The sequence below is a fragment of the Rutilus rutilus genome, assembly GCF_951802725.1.
Source record: "Rutilus rutilus genome assembly, chromosome: 1".
Classification (NCBI taxonomy): Eukaryota; Metazoa; Chordata; class Actinopteri; order Cypriniformes; family Leuciscidae; genus Rutilus; species Rutilus rutilus.
In genome coordinates, this window is record NC_140209.1 from 19,428,497 (window position 1) to 19,446,197 (window position 17,701).

A 17,701-nucleotide genomic window follows, 5' to 3' on the forward strand; every position below is an offset into this window, starting at 1 on the left:
CAGAAAGACTTCCATCCCCTCCCTTGCTGCATTTTCAATAATCACTACAGAGATGCTTCAAATTTTGTTAATTATTATATTAACTTGAATCCTTTGATTACTCACTGGTCTCACATCAGTTATTTGTATTCTCTGTTAAACTAACATTCTGAATCTGCTTTCAAGAGGTATAAGTCCAGCCATACATTGCATCTTAATGAAGGAAAGCGAAGTTATTTTACAGAAGTGGGAGCTTGACTCACCAATCAGTTAAAACTGGGGCTGGATTTGGCAGAGTGTGGGTTATTACATCAACCAACTAGTGGTGAAGACATTAGATTATTGAGTATGCAGAGTTCTCTTGCAAAAATAGGGAAATAGGGCACAAGGTGTCCAAAGAGAAAATCATGTCTATAAAAACAACAATAAACGTCTCTCCTTTTGAAACTTTTTGAACTTTTGAAAATGCTGTTATCGCCAGGGGTACGAGATAGGAATGTTTTTTTTTTTTTTTTTTTTTCAATGGATCCAAGATTGAGAAGAGATCTTCAATAGTCTTCTAAGTAGCTCATGAGCAACAACAAAAAGTTTGAAAATTGTAATTGCGCAAAGAATCGCATCCTTGCGCCATAGATATACCAACTGTGGAGGGAGGGAGGGAGGGAGGGAGGGGAGTTGGAGGAGGACAAAGAGCAGGAGAGGGTAGACTGAAGGCAGGAGGGACCAGGGCGGAGCAGGCTGTGTCAGCGACCAGGGCGGAGATGACGGAGGAGGAGCCATGGAGGAGGCAGGGCTGACGACTCCACAGGGCCGACTGACGGGGCGAAGCAGGTGGGAGAGGAGACTAGGGTGGAGCCGGAGAGCCGACGTGTCCAGGCGACACAGAGGTACGGCGGGACATGGCGGCGAGACCAGGTCAGAATATACGCATGCAATTTGCTCGCAATACAGGGCAAAAAGAAATTAAAATCTGTGAAGTATGGTAACAGTTACAGAAAAAGAAAACCTGTGATGATCCATTATGAACTATTTCAGTTCTCCAGGCAGCTGCATATATGAATAAAAAAAACACCTAACCCTAAAACAAATTCTAACAAAAGGTTTCTCAGCTATTTCTTGTAGTATTAGGTGCCCTTAATAACATACTAAAAGTTTACCAAAGTTTGACCATTAGAAAGGTGTAATTTTCAAGATGGCGTCCAAAATGGGCAGGAAACCCTTAACATGCCCTAACTCCTTCATTATTTGACCTAGTCAAGTAATCTTGAGGCCTAACTCCTTGTTTTCTGGAACTATGAATCCATTGGACTTGTCTAAATTGCCCTGACATGATTACATACTTATGGAATACATGATTTTGTAAGATTACTGTAAGGTTTTATCTTTTTTTGGGGTGAACCACGATTTAGCCTATGTCATGTAACTCCTACTCAGTCCTACCCTTTTTTTGCTAAAACACAGACTTGACATTCAATGTAAAAGTTATTGCACCTAAAAGTAACTTAAATTGGAGTTGTATAACTTTGATCATAAACAACTCTGAAACCCAGAGCAGAGGCCTGTGTGTGAACCCTCTAAAATGGTCACCCATTTAAATTTGAATAAGGTAATACATATGTAATGCATCCTCTATAGATGTTTTTGAGTATAAAGATGGCATTATACTAAACCTCAGGTTTAGCCAAATTCAGGTAAACCTTCAGACTTGAACCACAGTTTCAACAGATCTGCTGTTTCAGCTCCAGGGCAGGATTTGGCATCCTCGACCCGATATATATAGAGGCTGTGGGTGTGGCCAATAAGAGGCAATCACTAGTGACAGTGGCGTCTGGTCTTCCCGCTGATGTTCGGGAGACCATTGATAACGCTTTTGCGCCTTCTACTAGACAGCTGTACAGGTTTTTGAGTCTTTGGTTTCCGGCTCATGCAGTGGACCCAGTCAGCTGCCCAGTCGGTTCAGTGCTGGAATTCCAGCAGGATAAGCTGCAGAAGCTTCCTTCACCTCTGGGCATTAAAAGCTTGCTCTACTAGGAGTATTGCGTCCTCCCAGACTCTTTTCGAGGGAGTTTCATTAGAGGATATTTGTGTGGCGGCAGGTTGGTTCTCTCTGCACACTTTTATTAGGTTTTACAACTTGGATTTAGATGTGGCCCCTGGTTCCCGGATTCTTTCTGTATAAACTGGTCGCCTAGGTCCTAGTTGAGTCTGGTCTGGCAAAAAAAAAAAAAAAAAAAGCCCCGCTGATTCTGAATTGGCATGATTCTATACGGGTTCAGGCAATCAGCACATGCCTTCACGTGGCAGCCCTGTTTTGACTAATTTTACAGTACCACACATGTTCTAATGAATTCACATAAATATGCTTGTAACCAATTGCTTTAATAAATAATTGTACTTGTAATCACTTATCCATCATGCAAATATGCTAATTAGAATAGTACATGGCCTAAACATATCAGGCACCAGTATTCCTGGTCTAGGAAGAATACAAAGTAGTAATGGTCATTTTAAGGACCATTTTGAAAATGGGGCCTTTCTTGGAGTCAAACTTTGTTAAACTTTTAGCATGTTTTTAAGTACATCTGATACTACTATACTACTACTATACTAATATTTGCAGCTGACTAAAATGACCCAAATTGGCTATTTGAGTTAGACAAGAGCTGGGTCATACAGAAGTTAAGTGTCCAGTGTACAGTGTTCAACTTAGTTGTTTATAAATGATCAGACTGAATGATGACAATGCATTTCCTGACAGATAAGACAACCATGGGTGCCAGCTATTATTCTGAGGATGATTACATGCAAGGAGGGTTAAAAACAGCAGTCGTCCATGTTACGAGATGGCGTTGTTTTGAAAGAATTTTGTGTTAACATGTCTGATGAATATGTATGAAAGAATGTAAAATAGTTTAAGGTGGATTACAACTGCTTACACACATTTTCAAAACTTTGCCTCTTTTTTTCAAAACTTTACACACAAATCCAAGAATTCCACACACAAAATGCAAAATGCCTCACATCTCTTGCAAAATAGTGCTTTGCATTCAAAATATCACAAACACACCTTAAAAGCAAACATTTGTATTATGTTGCATGCAAACACCTTTGCCATAGTACATTTTGGATATATGCACACAGTTATTCAAAACCTAAAACTCTTTTTTTATGAGCTTCTATGTACATTTATGTACAAGATTGAAAGTAATTGGCATAGAGATGTTGAAAAATTCATGGTAAACACGAAAGCAAGATTGAAACCAAACTATTTTTGTTTTACTGTAAGTGTTTGTGGTTGTGAATACAGTATTGCACAGTCCGAAAAACCTATAACTTGACCTTTGGCCTTTTATAGGCCTATTCTAAAGCCATGATTGATTGGTGTTCAGTAAAGCAATGAGTGTTTGTGTAAGGATGATAAAAATGATGTAATACTGATACATTGAATGGGTTGATATAAGTTAAAAGATACTAAAATGGTCCATAAAAAAGAGAAAGTTAAAATACTTAAAATGGTCCATAAAAAGGAGCAAGTTAAAATACTTAAAATGGTCCATAAAAAAAAGAAAGTTAAAATACACTTATGGTCTGTAGATCGGTAATCCATTGCTTTTTGGGTAAAAATGGCTAAAGAGATTAATAGGATAAAAAGACGATCTGTATTTAAAATGCTGTTTTATTTAACTTCTATAACATTTTGGGGAAATGCACCTTAAATTACAATATGCAGTGTTTGCTTGTTTACATAAGTTTACATTTGTTTTCTAAAAGTTTAAGTACCAGTTTGTGATTTTGGAGGATCTGTTAATGATTGCTAATGCCTCGTTCAGCCTGTGTACGGAACGTGTGGCTTACGTTCATCCATTACAACATTGGACTTGACTGAAGCTACATCGTGTCTGTATCATACTTTCTATTTCCTCTTTTACAGAGGCGTAACATTTGCACACGTGAGGAGAGTGTGTGAGGATCTGATGAATTATTGTGGCATTTTGGTTGTGTTTGAAAAAGGAAATCAAGATACTTCCTGTTAGATTTTTGTGAGTTACATAGAGAATTGTTGTGGTTTGCAAAAAAGTGTCTTTGACTTAGTCAAAGGCCAAGATTTAGTGAATGGTTCTGTTTGTATTGTGTAACAAGTAAGAATTTTATGTGAAAGCAGTTGAAAAATAAACCTTTTATTTACCTATTATAAAACCTTTATAATAATCAAAAGAAAAGAGTGTTATGGCAATTAAATGTACTTCATGTAATGTATGTGCTTGCATGACAACAGCCAATAGTTTAGTGGAGAATTACAATGTACTGTGTCCAAATGTGAGCTGAAGATGTCTTTGCAACAAAAGGTGTTACATGTCTACAAGACATTCTGCAATTTCTTAGAAACAGTTCCTCTTCTTGGGTCTAGAGAATGAGAGATGTTTTTGTCTCCTTGTATGGTATAGATCTTCGTTCTGAATAACAGTAAAACAGCAGTGAGGTGTGAGTGATGTAAATAAAGACAGCCCGCACTAGGCGTTGTTGCCCTTCACTGTTGAAAACTGATGTCTGTGTGTAAATGGCCTTCTTTGCAAGAATAAAATACTTCAAAGACAAGTGGGTTTGGTTTTCATTACAGTCTCACAACTACATAGATCATTTCCGCAATACTCTCGAATCTTCGGGTTCGAGTCGTACGTTCATCACGTGACATCCTCATAAACTGAGCTATGCAGTCGGTACCGGATACAGAATTGATTAGTTCACGTCTTGAGTTTCGTTTGATTCGTTCGGTCCGTTGTAACGTAACAAATCGTTCATGACCAATCATTCGAACCAGAATCAGAACACAGGAGAATCACACATGAAATGAAACCTCTACTGGATCAAGATCAGGAAGCTGGCAGGAGTAACATGACAGAGGAGAATCAGTCTGATTCAGTGGAAAAACACACTGAAAAAATGGTTTCAACGAAAAACATAAAACTTTCGCTAAACAATATTTTTGATGTCTATGAAAATGATCTCATGGCAATGTTTGGTCACCATTATGGTGATCAGTGTTTCCTTTAGTTTGGCAGTTTGACTCTTGGCTTTTTATCTGAGTCTGTGGTCTTTGTAACAGTGTTTACTAATACACATAATTTGTTGCAAAGGGAACCAGAAACCAAAATGATAAGGTGATAATAGTTTTTTTTATTATCATAAAGTACAATAGTTCAATAATCGTATTCCTAATATATGATATTTATTTTTCATTGGCTCAAGTAATAAAATATAGATGTGAACCATTATCCTATTTTTTATTGGATGAATGAAAACATTTTTAAGACAATATATGAAGGATTTTATTTTTTATTTTGCTTCTCATTTGTTAGACTGTGTATTCTATACTCTTGTGTAACCTTTTGTGGTTTTAATTGAGCAAGGTGACTGTGGGCTTGTGGGCTGTGCTTTTATTGTGATATTACATGTCACATTACATGTGAGCTCACTGTTGAGGTTTGGAAACGTGTTACTCAAAACTCAGTTTGACCACATCGAGCATTGATCATCTCTGTGTTTACACTGATGATGGCTGTGGATTCTGTTGGTAGTTCCTCTTCTCTCTTTTAGCTGGTTGCTGGTGCGGATCTGGACTCTCATGCTAGACTTTATGAGTCTTTACACATGAAGTCAAGGCATTGCTGAACCATTTTTACTGATTTTACTGAGGGGCTGATGATGTTAAACTGAAGGGAAGACTGACAGAAACAGAAAATGGCTGAAAAGAGTGATTTGTGTCTGCTGGGACTGATCATTCTCTGCTCACTTCTCACAGGTAAAAACACATTTCTACATGCTCTTTAAACTCACGAGAAAGGGTTAAATATAAATATACTTACATAGAAAATGTTTTACTAGAGCTGGTCTGGCATGGAGTCTGTGAATGAGTTAGTTTCAACATGCTTTATTCATCCTCACACTCATGTTCTGCTCTCACAGTCACAGTCACTTGCTGTGTACCACCTGATGTATTCTGGTATGTGTATCACATTATAGTGATAACTCAGCAGAAAAATAAAAACTTCCATTCCAATTTATTAGCAAAGCTATTTGTGCCACTGATCACTTTTAACAAAAAATGTAGATGCCACAACATTTATAAAACTGAAATAGTATTTTGTAAATAAAAATGTAAGTGCATTAAGTAAACATTCATAAAACTGAAATGGTCATTATGCTTAATTTACAACAATATTATTGATCAGTCTGCATTGACACCATTATAATGAGAACTGAACTGAGCTGGACGATGACGCTGTATATAAATGAACTAAAAATGATTTTTACAACCTAAATGACCTTGTACAATATGGACAATGACACTATTTTCTTCTAGAGCTAAAGTAAAGCCTAAATAAAGAGTGTTGCATTATTTTCCTGTTATCTCTGTAAAGCTGCTTTGAAACGATCTATGATTTGTAAAAAGCGCTATATAAATAAACGTGACTTGACTATCCTCTACTATGCTGTAAACTATTTTTTGGCATTTTGATAACTCATCTGCGAGTCGGGATCACAGCGCGCGCATCCATAATATTTATATATATATAAATTTAAATTAATTTATATTTCCTCCAGTTTGACTTGACATATATATATATATATATATATATTATATTATATTATATTATCCACAAAGTGCACACAAAGACTAGATACCCAATATGCATTGCAGCATGAAGTTTTTGATCATCACCATTGTTGAGATTCATTCGCTGATTCTTAATGTCTCTTTGTGTCTAAATGACACATTTGAAAATTCTTCATTAATTATTATGACATTGTTGGATCTCATACTGTATAATCACAGGGCTATTATAATTTAAAATATAAAATGAATAACACCTCACGAAGATTGCATACTAAAACTAGGTGATGATTTCATTGTTATCATCAATATCAAACCAACATCATCTGGATGTATTCTCGTTTGGCTTTTCCTGTCAAATGAGTCTTACAAACACAGTTACAGCAGAGAAAATATAATGTCTAAAAGTCAAGAGTCACGAGCCCAACTAAAGCAAACACTGATCTCCATGATGGAAATGTCAAATGAATTAATAAAACATCAACATCTAAACCTCTGTTAATTCTCAATAAGAGCTTCTGTAGACGTCTGACAGAAATAAAGTCAGTCTGGTTAGTAATAAGTGAAGCTGGTAATGCTGTTTATTTCATCTAAGGCTGTGGCTGAAGTCAGTTGTGTGTTTGGAGAACGTTCTTATAAGAAACATGTGTTATCTGGCTGTGCACTCATACTGTGAAATAATAATAAATATAAACAATAATATAAAAAAATAATATAAATTATAAAATTAAATTAAATTTAGTTATTTAATATATTATATTTTATTATATTAATATATATTTTATTTATTTATTTATTTTAATTTATTACATTTCATTAATAAATTAAAATGTAATATAAAAAACATCGCAATAGTTATTGATAACAATAATAGCTGTATCGATATTTTTGCACAGTCCACAGTCAACTGACATTTGACACTGAGAATGTAAATAAAAAGTTGAGTAAACTTAAAAAAGTGAAGCAACCAGCTGCAAAGCATTTTTGAGTTTACTCAACTTCAGTGGTCGAAGTTCATCCAACTACCAGTCCAACTCAAAGAAACGAGTAAGCACAACTACAGAGGTCCTGAAGTTCAGTAAACTCAAAAAAGCTTTGCAGCTGGTTGCTTCACTTTTTTAAGTTGATTCAATTTTTAACTTTTTTAAGTTGATTCAACTTTTTTACTTTTTTAAGTTGATTCAACTTTTTCAAATATCTCACCCAGATACTTGTATAGCCTTCACATTAAGAATCCAAATGCAGGGAGTAAACCATACTGTAAATACAACACAATACAAAAGACATTGCTATCATTACAGAACTTATTTATTGACAAATATTCTGCAAAACAACACATTTTCTATTTGCATTAGGTACACATATTTTAAGGTGATGAAGTTCTATTCCACTCTTCAAGATTTATAAAAAAATAAAAAAAAGACTATGCACAAAATTAGAGTACAAACTGGAATAAATAAATGCTCAACCTTACAATTATCCATATGGATTGCAGCTACTTGGACAATCTTTTGAAGGACTATGCAAAAAAAAAATCAGCCTTGCGGAGCACTTTAGGTCAAGATAAATAAAAGTTTTTTTTTCTAAACAAACTAAACAATTTTTTTCTTAACCAGTTACTACTGGTGTATTTTAATGCTTTAGAATAGTTAACATTGGGGCCATAAATCAAGCCAAAGAGGAGAGTAACAACTGTGGCAAAGGTCTTGCACATTATCTGGCCCAAACTGCTCTTATAGTACTACAGAGAGGCACCTTATATTTGGGTTTGAGTGGATAGTGGCAACATCATCTTCAACGATAGTTAAGGTCCTCATCTTCTCCCCTTGTGAATGTCTTCTGGCTCTGTGTCCTGCAGTAGAAAATAAATCAGCATAAAATTAGGGTCATTTTTTTATTGTATTGAATTATGTTAGACCACAGAGTGTTCCTAAAGGTCTGCTCATGTAACTTCACTTGAAAAGTAAAGGTGGTCATGTTTTTTAAGCATGTTCAAATTCAGCCATAGAGCTAAAACTGATAAACGGAAAACATTTTCCCACCTCCAAACAATGCCATATCAGCATTGATGTGATTGCCTGTGGCACTCGTCCACAGCAGAATCCACGGCCATTCTGATTTAATGCTTTTTTTAGTTTTAGTTTAGTTATTTTAGGTCACCCAAAATCGTACATGTATTAAGGCACACATTCTGTTTATCACCCAAAACTGGTCATATTGCATCAGTGAAGATTGGTTTAAATCACTAGAGTCACATGGATTACTTTCATGCTGCCTTTTCTTGTTTATATCTCCTATATTCATATTCTTTCATATTATATTAATTTTATTTACTCTGCTATTGCTACATTACTGTTTAACCTTATGATTGTGCACTGTATTGTTTTAACAGGTTAGATATCAGAGGGAATGTCTCCGGACAGTGTTGTGAAGCAGTAATTTTCCACTGTCTTTGCTTTGGTAAAATAACAACTTGTTGAATTTGTGCTATCAGATGAAGTCAAACTGATCACTGAGAAAGTTTCAACTACAATTATTTAATTAAGTAATTTTTACCATGACTTTGTCTGTTGATGATAAGTTTTGTATATCACACAAAACCTATCTCTTAACAGCATCTGGTAAATAGGTGAAATATATCAGGTGTGAGTGTATATGCTGATGATCTTCTTACCAGGCAAGTCTTCAGGATGTTTCCAGACTTTTCCCTCATAAACAAAGGCAGACCTTTAAGAGTTGTAGACTTTCTTTGAGGAAGCACATTGGAGTTTCTGTGTCTGAAAGACAGAAAAACAAATACGGAACAAGTTATATACAAAGTGAAGCATGGGAATTACCTTGAAAAAGAGATGGCACCATTCAGCCTTTAACCAGAGAGATATGATCACATGCAAAATAATTACTTGATGATCAAGTGAGGATCTTCATCTCCACCACTTGCTCTGTACAACTAGATGTGTATTCATTTAACTAAGAGAAAAAGGTGCTCTTCGGATCAGTTTGTGTGATACTGTAATACTCAGCAGAGAGCAGAGACCCTGAAAAAAAAAAAAAAAAAAAAAAACATTGTTGAAACAGTAAGAAACAGTAAGTAAATTCAGTTCACCTCACCTGATCTTTTAAAAAATAAAGGCCACTGTTTAGCACATCCAAGGACCTTGTCACTGTACTGATGTTCTTTAGTCTAAAAAGGACAAATACAACAGAACAAAGACACATAATTTTATTAAACAAAACAACAACAAAAAAATCAGTTACAGTAGGTTAATTTCACATGTAGCAAAAATAATACAGAAAATGAATAATCAAATGTGAAAAAGAATCAATGCATAGTTTTCACTGTATTTACAGCGATTTTGTCTTTTGTTAATTGATTAACATTAAGGATTTAGCCTAATATTTAAGGATACACAATATTTTTATCCTGTTCACTTTAAAACATACCGCACACATACTACCCATTCTATTATTTGATATGCAAAGCTAACATATATATTTTTAACATAACACATTAGTTTTGCATAGGCTTCTATTATTAAATTTTTCCTCTAAATTGTATTGTATTTAATTATATTGCACTACTGTAGAATGACTGAGCCTCAACCTAAGCATGTACAAATTGTAACTGAAATTTGTATACGTGACAAATAAACTTGAAATTAAATTGAACGGACTGCGGTCACTTTAAGAGCTCATGGATCTAATACTGAAACATCTAGGTTTCACCAAATTGGTTATGTTCACTTAAGACATTGCCGACTGTGTTTACTTGAATACTTTTTTTTGTTTTGTTTTTTGTTATTGACATAATTGTATGTGTATGTCATTATTAAATCGCAATACGCCACGAAAGATAGCTGAATTCGCACTCAGATTCTGTCCGAGTCCGAGAGAAGCGGCAGAAAGTCTCTCAATCAGCGCAAGCACCGCATTTAAGTCTTTATTCACGACTTACTGAGCTTAACATTTTTAAGATCTTTTAAACACCATGCACGTCCTTGTCCTTCTTTTTCAAGCATGTTTCCTCACTCTAACGTTAGTCTGGGTAACGTTAGCACGTTAAGTAGCAATGTGCTACGTGGATAATCTCTAACAATAGAAACTTATCGTCACCACGAAATATATCTTTTAACATAATACTATATTTTATCAACATATGTGTGCAATTTATAGCCTATTTTCATTCATAAAGCTTAAAGAAAACTTACCGCAATCAGATGAAATCCAGTCCCTTCGATAGCGTGGTTGGAGGAGGAAACCCCAAGTAACGTACAGCGAGACAGACTGCGCATGCGCGATGACGGGAAGTTAAACGTTCGACCTATGAAATCAAAATATTAAGTTTTCTCAACTTAATTGTTTGTGTTCATTGGACAAAATAGTAGTGCACTTGCAGTTAAATAGTTTTTATAAGTAAACTCAACATTGCAGTAAAAAATTTGCCCACTCAACTTAAAATTTTAAACTGAGTTAACAATTTGCAAGTTGGATTTTTTACAGTGTGATGTCACAGGGATTTGTTTGTAGTTTAATTTATTAATATAATAATGATCACTTAAATGTACTTGTGTTTCAGGAACCAGTGGAGTGGATGATCATGTGTTCATCAGATCTGGTGAAAATGTTCGTCTGCCCTGTAATAATGCTCTTTCTGACTGCAAATCTAAAACTACATGGACCTACTATAACAGCTTCAGACATTCAGCAGTAGTTGAACTGATTACTTTAGGGATAAAGAAGAAAGACACAGAGAGACATGAGAGACTGAGTCTGGAGTCTGACTGCTCTCTGAACATCAAGAACGTCACAGAAGAAGATTATGGATTTTACACCTGCCGACAATGGATAGAAGTGAATTACGGGAAACAAGGAACTGATTCACGTGTTTTCCTGCATGTTCTTCACGGTCAGTTTATGATTATGTGCTCAATTTAAAATTCTCCCTTTAAACTCAGATGATGATTGAAGAGTCTGTGATTTGTGTCTTGTGTTCAGTTTCAGTGTCTCCATCATCATCATCATCTTCATCATCTTCATCCTCACAGACTGAGATCAGTCCAGGCCGCTCTGTGACTCTCTCCTGTCAGTTGTATTCATATATTGGATTCCCATGTGATGAATGGTTTAGTTCTGAGGGTCTTGGGGTGTTGTGGGTGAATCAGACTGGTGTTGATCTGAAGACAGACTCCAGATATCAGATATTATCATCAGATCACTGTAACATCACTCTGACTACAACACTCCTGAATGAAGATGACAACAGAGAGTGGAGATGTCAGCTTAATCTCAGAAATAAAGTCAAGACCTCAGTCAGATACACTGTCAAGTATTCAGGTGAGAAAATACCTTCTTCTAAAATCAGTCCCTAGATATATAATTATACTTGATTCCTCTGTGATGACATTAAGAGATGGAGAACTGTGAGCAAAGTAATACGTTTGACAATGTGCACAAGCTTTTTTGGTAACACTTTATAATAACGTTCAGTTATAAGTCATTTATAAGTTATTAGTTATTTATGAACTAATAATTTACAAAGCATGAATATATATTTATAAATTAATAAGTGGTATGCTAGCGATTTACAAATGTGTTGTACGTATACTTTATTATTAAACACACGTTAGACACTTTATTTCCACTCTTGGAATATTTTCTGAATTTTTATTGAAAATAAATGCCTTTTCGATCTGATATGTGATGTGAAAATGGAGTAGAGCGAGTTCTGCAAAATAAGGATTCGAATTTGCGTCAACTTTCTGTCACTGCTTTAACCCTACACTATTGCTACTGTGGACCATCCAGCGTCTAACGTCATTTTGTCTGGCCCAATCAGACGTCAGTGGGCGGAGTTAGTGTAAATAGACACTTCACTGTGATTGGCTGAACTAAACCAAGTAGAAATGCCTTTATGTGTTTACATGTTTACAAATGTTTTCAAACCTGCCCTGTTATAATGATGAATGAACACAAACCATTAAAGTACATAAATGTATACCAGTCACTTTATATTGATGATCCAGAATTCAAGATCCAGCACATGTGCATCATTTCTGTGATGTGCAGCTCAAGTATTATGTGATGATGATGTTTTGTTTATATGATGCATTATGTGTTGAACTGAACTAACAGACGTGATCCACAGATCCAGGAGAAACTGAAGTCAGTGTGACTGCTGGATTAATATACAGAGGTACGACACGTTCATTTATACTGACAGCTTTATAACATTAAACTATCAGTCAGTCTGTAAAAGCTTCATCAATAACTGTTGATAGTTGAATACCCTTGACTTCAGTCATGTACAGTTTCTCTTCTTCCTCTCATGTTTCCTGCAGTGATTGTGATTATTGTTGAGATCGCAGTGTTTGCTGCTCCTACTGTGATTCTTCTTCAGATCATCTGTGCAAGAAGAGCTGGTGAGTTTTGAGCCGCACACGATCTGATCATTCACACTCATCTGATCTGCAACATCAGTTTATTAGAGTAATCCAAAATCGTAATCCAAATCCAGGCAAGGGTCATACACAGGCAGGCAGTCCATACAAACAAACAAATCCAGAAGGTAAGACAGGAACGGGAAAACCAGGAGACAGGCAGATATCAAGAACCAGGAACATAGACAACAGTGGAAACACTCAGAAATGCAGTGTAACAACATACAAAACTTAACAGTGAGTGATAGGATGAACCAGTCTTATATGGGGTGTGCTAAACCAGATAATGAGACACAGGTGGATGCAATCAGGGATGAGGAGTCCGGGCAGTGAGTTATGGGAAATGTAGTTGTGAGTGAATCATGAAGGGCTGATGTGGAGTGCCCTCTGGTGGCTTTCAAGGGCACTCCAGTTAATGATCGTTACAATAATGATGGATAGTGCATAATAATATATAATCCATAATGTACTGATGCTAAAGGTCCTTGCACACTGAGTCGAAATTTTCGCACGTTAAAAAACAAATACGTCACATTGTGTCAACCACGTTTACATACTGCTTCCGAAACTTTCGTCTGTCATAAAAAAAAAACGGATCGGGTTCAAATTTCCGTGTTTTTCGCATCCGTAGCAAGTATTTTGAGAGGTGTTTTGACTATTCAGAGCCACCGAATGACGAATACGAAAAAAACGAATACGAAAGTTTCGGACTCAGTCAGTGGTCAAGGAGCTTAACAAGGTTGCGCTGTTGAGGCTCGCACAGCCTCTCGAGGAGAAATCGAAACAAATGAGCGCAATTTTATAACAGTCTATGAACGTAGCACACACAAAGAAACTCTGTTAACATTCTGTGGTAAAAAATCAAAATGTGGAGTTTTTATATTTATAACATATGATACAGTTCAGCAACATCACACGACCAAGTGTGCTTAATACCATCACGATTGAAAATGTGACACTGATTTCATATGACAGTTCAATAAACCAGTAATATTAAGTCACTTTCCTTTTACTGTGCGTTCACACCAAACGCGAATAGCGCATCAAATTCGCGTCTACCGAGTCTAGTTGGACGCTTCAACATTTTGAATCCATTCGCGCGTCCAGAGCGAAACTGACGTGCGTAAAAAGCAAAAGTTTGAAGCGAAATTGACGCATGTCTGAGGCGAAATCCGCTTGTCTGTTTGCAAGATGGCTGATGTTGATCAAGCATTCATCGAGAGAGTTACCGCATCGGAGCGAGGATCACCCTTCAGGACGCTCTATCCCAGCTGCAGAGCGCCTGTCCATCTGTCTTCGGTTAGAAATTGTATATGAAATTTTAAATACAGTATATTAAATATTGAAAAACTATCAATGTTTTTCAAACTGTGGTATGGATACCACTAACGCGGTGCGAACAGACGCCAAAGTTCAGATTTTTCAACTCGGGTGTCAGATGCGAATTCGTGTCAAACGCGTGAATGCACAAAAAGCACCAAATAAAATGTATCGCGGCAGACGCTCAATTCGCGTCATTCGTGTGAACTGGACTCGCAAATGAGGCGAATTCGCATCCACTGCGCCGCGCTAAACGCCTCATTCGCGCCGAGGGACCTTTACATTGACTTAACATTGAAATCACTCGCGCCAGAAGCTCTATTCGCGTTTGGTGTGAACGCAGCATTAGACGAAATATTGACTGTTTTTGTTCTATTTTAGCAGCGAAAATAGTTCCAATCCAAACAAAGATCACAGCATAGCGCGTCTCACAGCAACACTCAATCATGTTTTGAATGATTCAGCGCTTTGAATGAATCGGTTGAGTCAAAGATTCAATGATCCATTCATAAACATCTAGGCTTGTTCGACTTGACCCGGCGCTGCACAGACCGATCGGTGAATGACATCAAAGTACCGCCAGAGAGATTAGAGAGCAGATGCTCCTTATGCTTTGAATCGCTCTCGCGGTACTTTGATGTCATAAACCGATCGGTCTGTGCAGCACCGGTTCAAGTCGAACAAGCCTTGGCTGCGTTCAAAACCGCATACTCAATGAGTAGGTAATTAATTTCAATAAGTCCTTACTTAACGAGCGCTAAAAGAGTAGGTACTTTATAGCCTGATCTCGTTAAGTATGAATGTGAACCGAACATCTGCCATGTTGACATTATCATGTGACCTATGACGTTATCAAAAGCGCAACATTTGAACGACACGTTTAATTCATCTATCTGTAAATATCTTGATATTGATTAAACTTGCTCATTTTGTGGTCTTTTTGAAGAAACTGCTGCCCATTTATTTTGTGAATACATTTAGGGTTGATTTAAGTTATTATATTTAACCCTACTAATGTGACCCACTGTTTTATCCTTAACGACATTATATATTTTTATTACAAAATCCCAAAATTGTCATCTCTTGAATATGTTGTTAATTTCTTTATTTAATATCCAAACATTTTCATCCACAAGCAAAAGTGGCTAACTGCTTTATGTTTTCCTCTTTTTCTTGTTGAATTTAACTCGTTTCATCCCTCAGGCCTATAAATAACAAAAAATGCATTTTTTAAATGTATTATAATGAATTATTTAAGAAAATATATATTAAGATATTCAACCTTGTAGGTTCTTTTTGTCCTGTGTATAAAATCTCATATTATGTATGCAAACCCATGATTGATATATATATATAGCAGTAGCCAATTGATAAAAACAGGGCGGACGAGGCCCCCAATGCCCATGGCGCCGGGACTGAAAAAACATACGAGACGTCAGTCAGTGGTTTTATTTTGAATTCGACGAGAGGTCAGTCAATGGTTTTATTTTGCAGGGAGGAAGGACTTGCAGAACCCAGAGGAAATAGAGATGCCTGCAGTATCACAATAAAATATTATAATAAAAAACTGGTAAGTGTTGAGAAAATCTGCAACAATATTTAAAATACCAAAAATGTATTGAGGATTGTTTATTGTTTTTTTTTTTTTTTTTTTTTTTTTTCTCAGAAAAAAGAGGGGGGGAAAAACTCTGACCACCCTGAAGAAATAGTGACACCATCAAGTTTAGATTAAAATATTTTTACAAATAACAGGACTGATTTATTTTCATTTATATGGATTTTATGGACATTTGCCTTCAAGGCAAATCTGTAAATTTGTTCAAGGTCATTTTCGTGTGGTTTGTATATAAACTGCTTTAAATATAATATTATATACAGTAATTGACATATTCAGACGTGTAAAATCCTCTCTCTGTTCTGAGTGATGGAGATGATTTGGTGATGCTCCTGTCTTCTGTTCCTGTTTTTAGCTTATTTTTATTTTTTATCACAGCTACTAATTTTCCTAGTAAATCCTTCTGCAATTGTGTTTATTATTTCACCTTTCCTGAGATGTATGACTCTTGAATTTGTTTGGCTTAATTATGATTATGGAATAGTCTATAGATGTAATAATAACCATTATTATGGTCATTTGAAGAGATACAAACAAACATACTTTCTCGTTATTTTTTCCTTTCATTTGTTTGTTTACCTGCTAGTAAATCATTTTTTTGTGTGTCAATGCATCCTTAAAAATAAAAGCCATGAGTCTCGTGTGTCACTCTGTCATTCAAAAATCTGATCCAAAGCTGTTTTTCTTGTTTAAAGTTCTCAGTCAAGAGCAGTGAATGATTTCCTCTGTGTGTTTTGTTGTTTTATTAACATTAAAGGGATAGTTCTCCCCCAAAAAAGTCATAATTTACTCAAGTTGTTTTAAACCCTAATAAGTTTCTTTCTTCTGTTGAAAATAAACGTTATTTGAAAGAATGTGAGTATATTTTTTCCTACTATGTATGGAAGTCAATGGGGACCAGCAACTGTTTGGTTTTGGGTGAACTATCTCTTTAAGGACAAGCGGCAGCATGTGTATTATTAGGGCTACTGTATCTTTAAGAACTGCACGCGACACGTCTAATTATAATATACACGCATATGACAAGCAGATTTTAATTAATTTTCTCTGTTTGCTTTCACTTTAGACATCACCAACTTTGTTTATGTAAACAATGTCTGTATTTGACAGTATTAGAGCAATATAAGACTCAAAAGATAACTTAGTCCAGTAACAGGCTTTTAGTGCATGTGCGCGTCGAGTGTACGCGCTCAGTAAAGCCTGTTTTATGCTTCTGCGTCGAACTGCCGCCGTAGCTACGTCGTAGGCTGTGTGTAGCGCGCGTACCCTACGGCGTACCCTGACGTGCACCTCTCCAAAAATGTAACAACGCATCAATTCTACGCGGACACAAGCGCTGTGATTGGTCTGCCAGAACCCCTCCCTCGGGGTTTCACATGCTCCCTAGGTGCGCGTCAACGCGGACAACGACACAGAAGTATAAATTAAAACCAACACGTTGCCTACGGCGTATAGGCTCCGGCGTAGGTCCGACGCAGAAGTATAATGAGGCCTTAAAGCATGTTTGAACAGCGCCTCAGCAGCGAATGACATGTTTAACCGGCAAGGCTTTAAAGCACATGCAAATAATGAACTTTTGTGAACTGCAGTGTCCCGTTCCTCTGCGTTAACATTTGATGTTAATATACGTCGTGCTGCAGTGTAGCCTAGATGAAGGCGCCGCAACTGAATAAATGTGCTGTTGTTTGGTGTGATTTTACGATTCCAAATTTAGGGGGGCCAGAAGGGGGGCCAAGC

General features: G+C 36.3%; 1 protein-coding gene and 2 long non-coding RNA genes across 4 annotated transcripts; 2 read left to right on the plus strand and 1 right to left on the minus strand.

Moving 5' to 3' along the window:
- Nucleotides 1–5,364: 5,364 nt before the first annotated feature.
- Nucleotides 5,365–11,601, plus strand: LOC311304280 (uncharacterized protein; the record flags this gene model as incomplete). The annotated part of the gene is made up of 3 exons (XM_084431210.1): nt 5,365–5,779; nt 11,169–11,498; nt 11,588–11,601. Coding segments are annotated over exons 1-3 (405 nt in total), but the record flags the coding sequence as incomplete, so codon positions are not given.
- LOC311292830 lies at nt 7,533–9,765 on the minus strand. Of its 2 annotated transcripts, XR_014627820.1 has the most exons (4): nt 9,704–9,765; nt 9,496–9,630; nt 9,267–9,369; nt 7,533–8,444 (listed from the first exon to the last, which is right to left on the minus strand). It is a non-coding gene; the product is annotated as an uncharacterized lncRNA (long non-coding RNA). The 2 variants fall into 2 exon arrangements; XR_014627821.1 differs by lacking the exon at nt 9,704–9,765 and having other exon boundaries at nt 9,496–9,665.
- A 4-nt stretch (nt 11,602–11,605) lies between the features above and the next one.
- Nucleotides 11,606–16,612, plus strand: LOC311292823. The gene is made up of 5 exons (XR_014627817.1): nt 11,606–11,926; nt 12,738–12,785; nt 12,931–13,011; nt 15,844–15,919; nt 16,016–16,612. It is a non-coding gene; the product is annotated as an uncharacterized lncRNA (long non-coding RNA).
- Nucleotides 16,613–17,701: the final 1,089 nt, after the last annotated feature.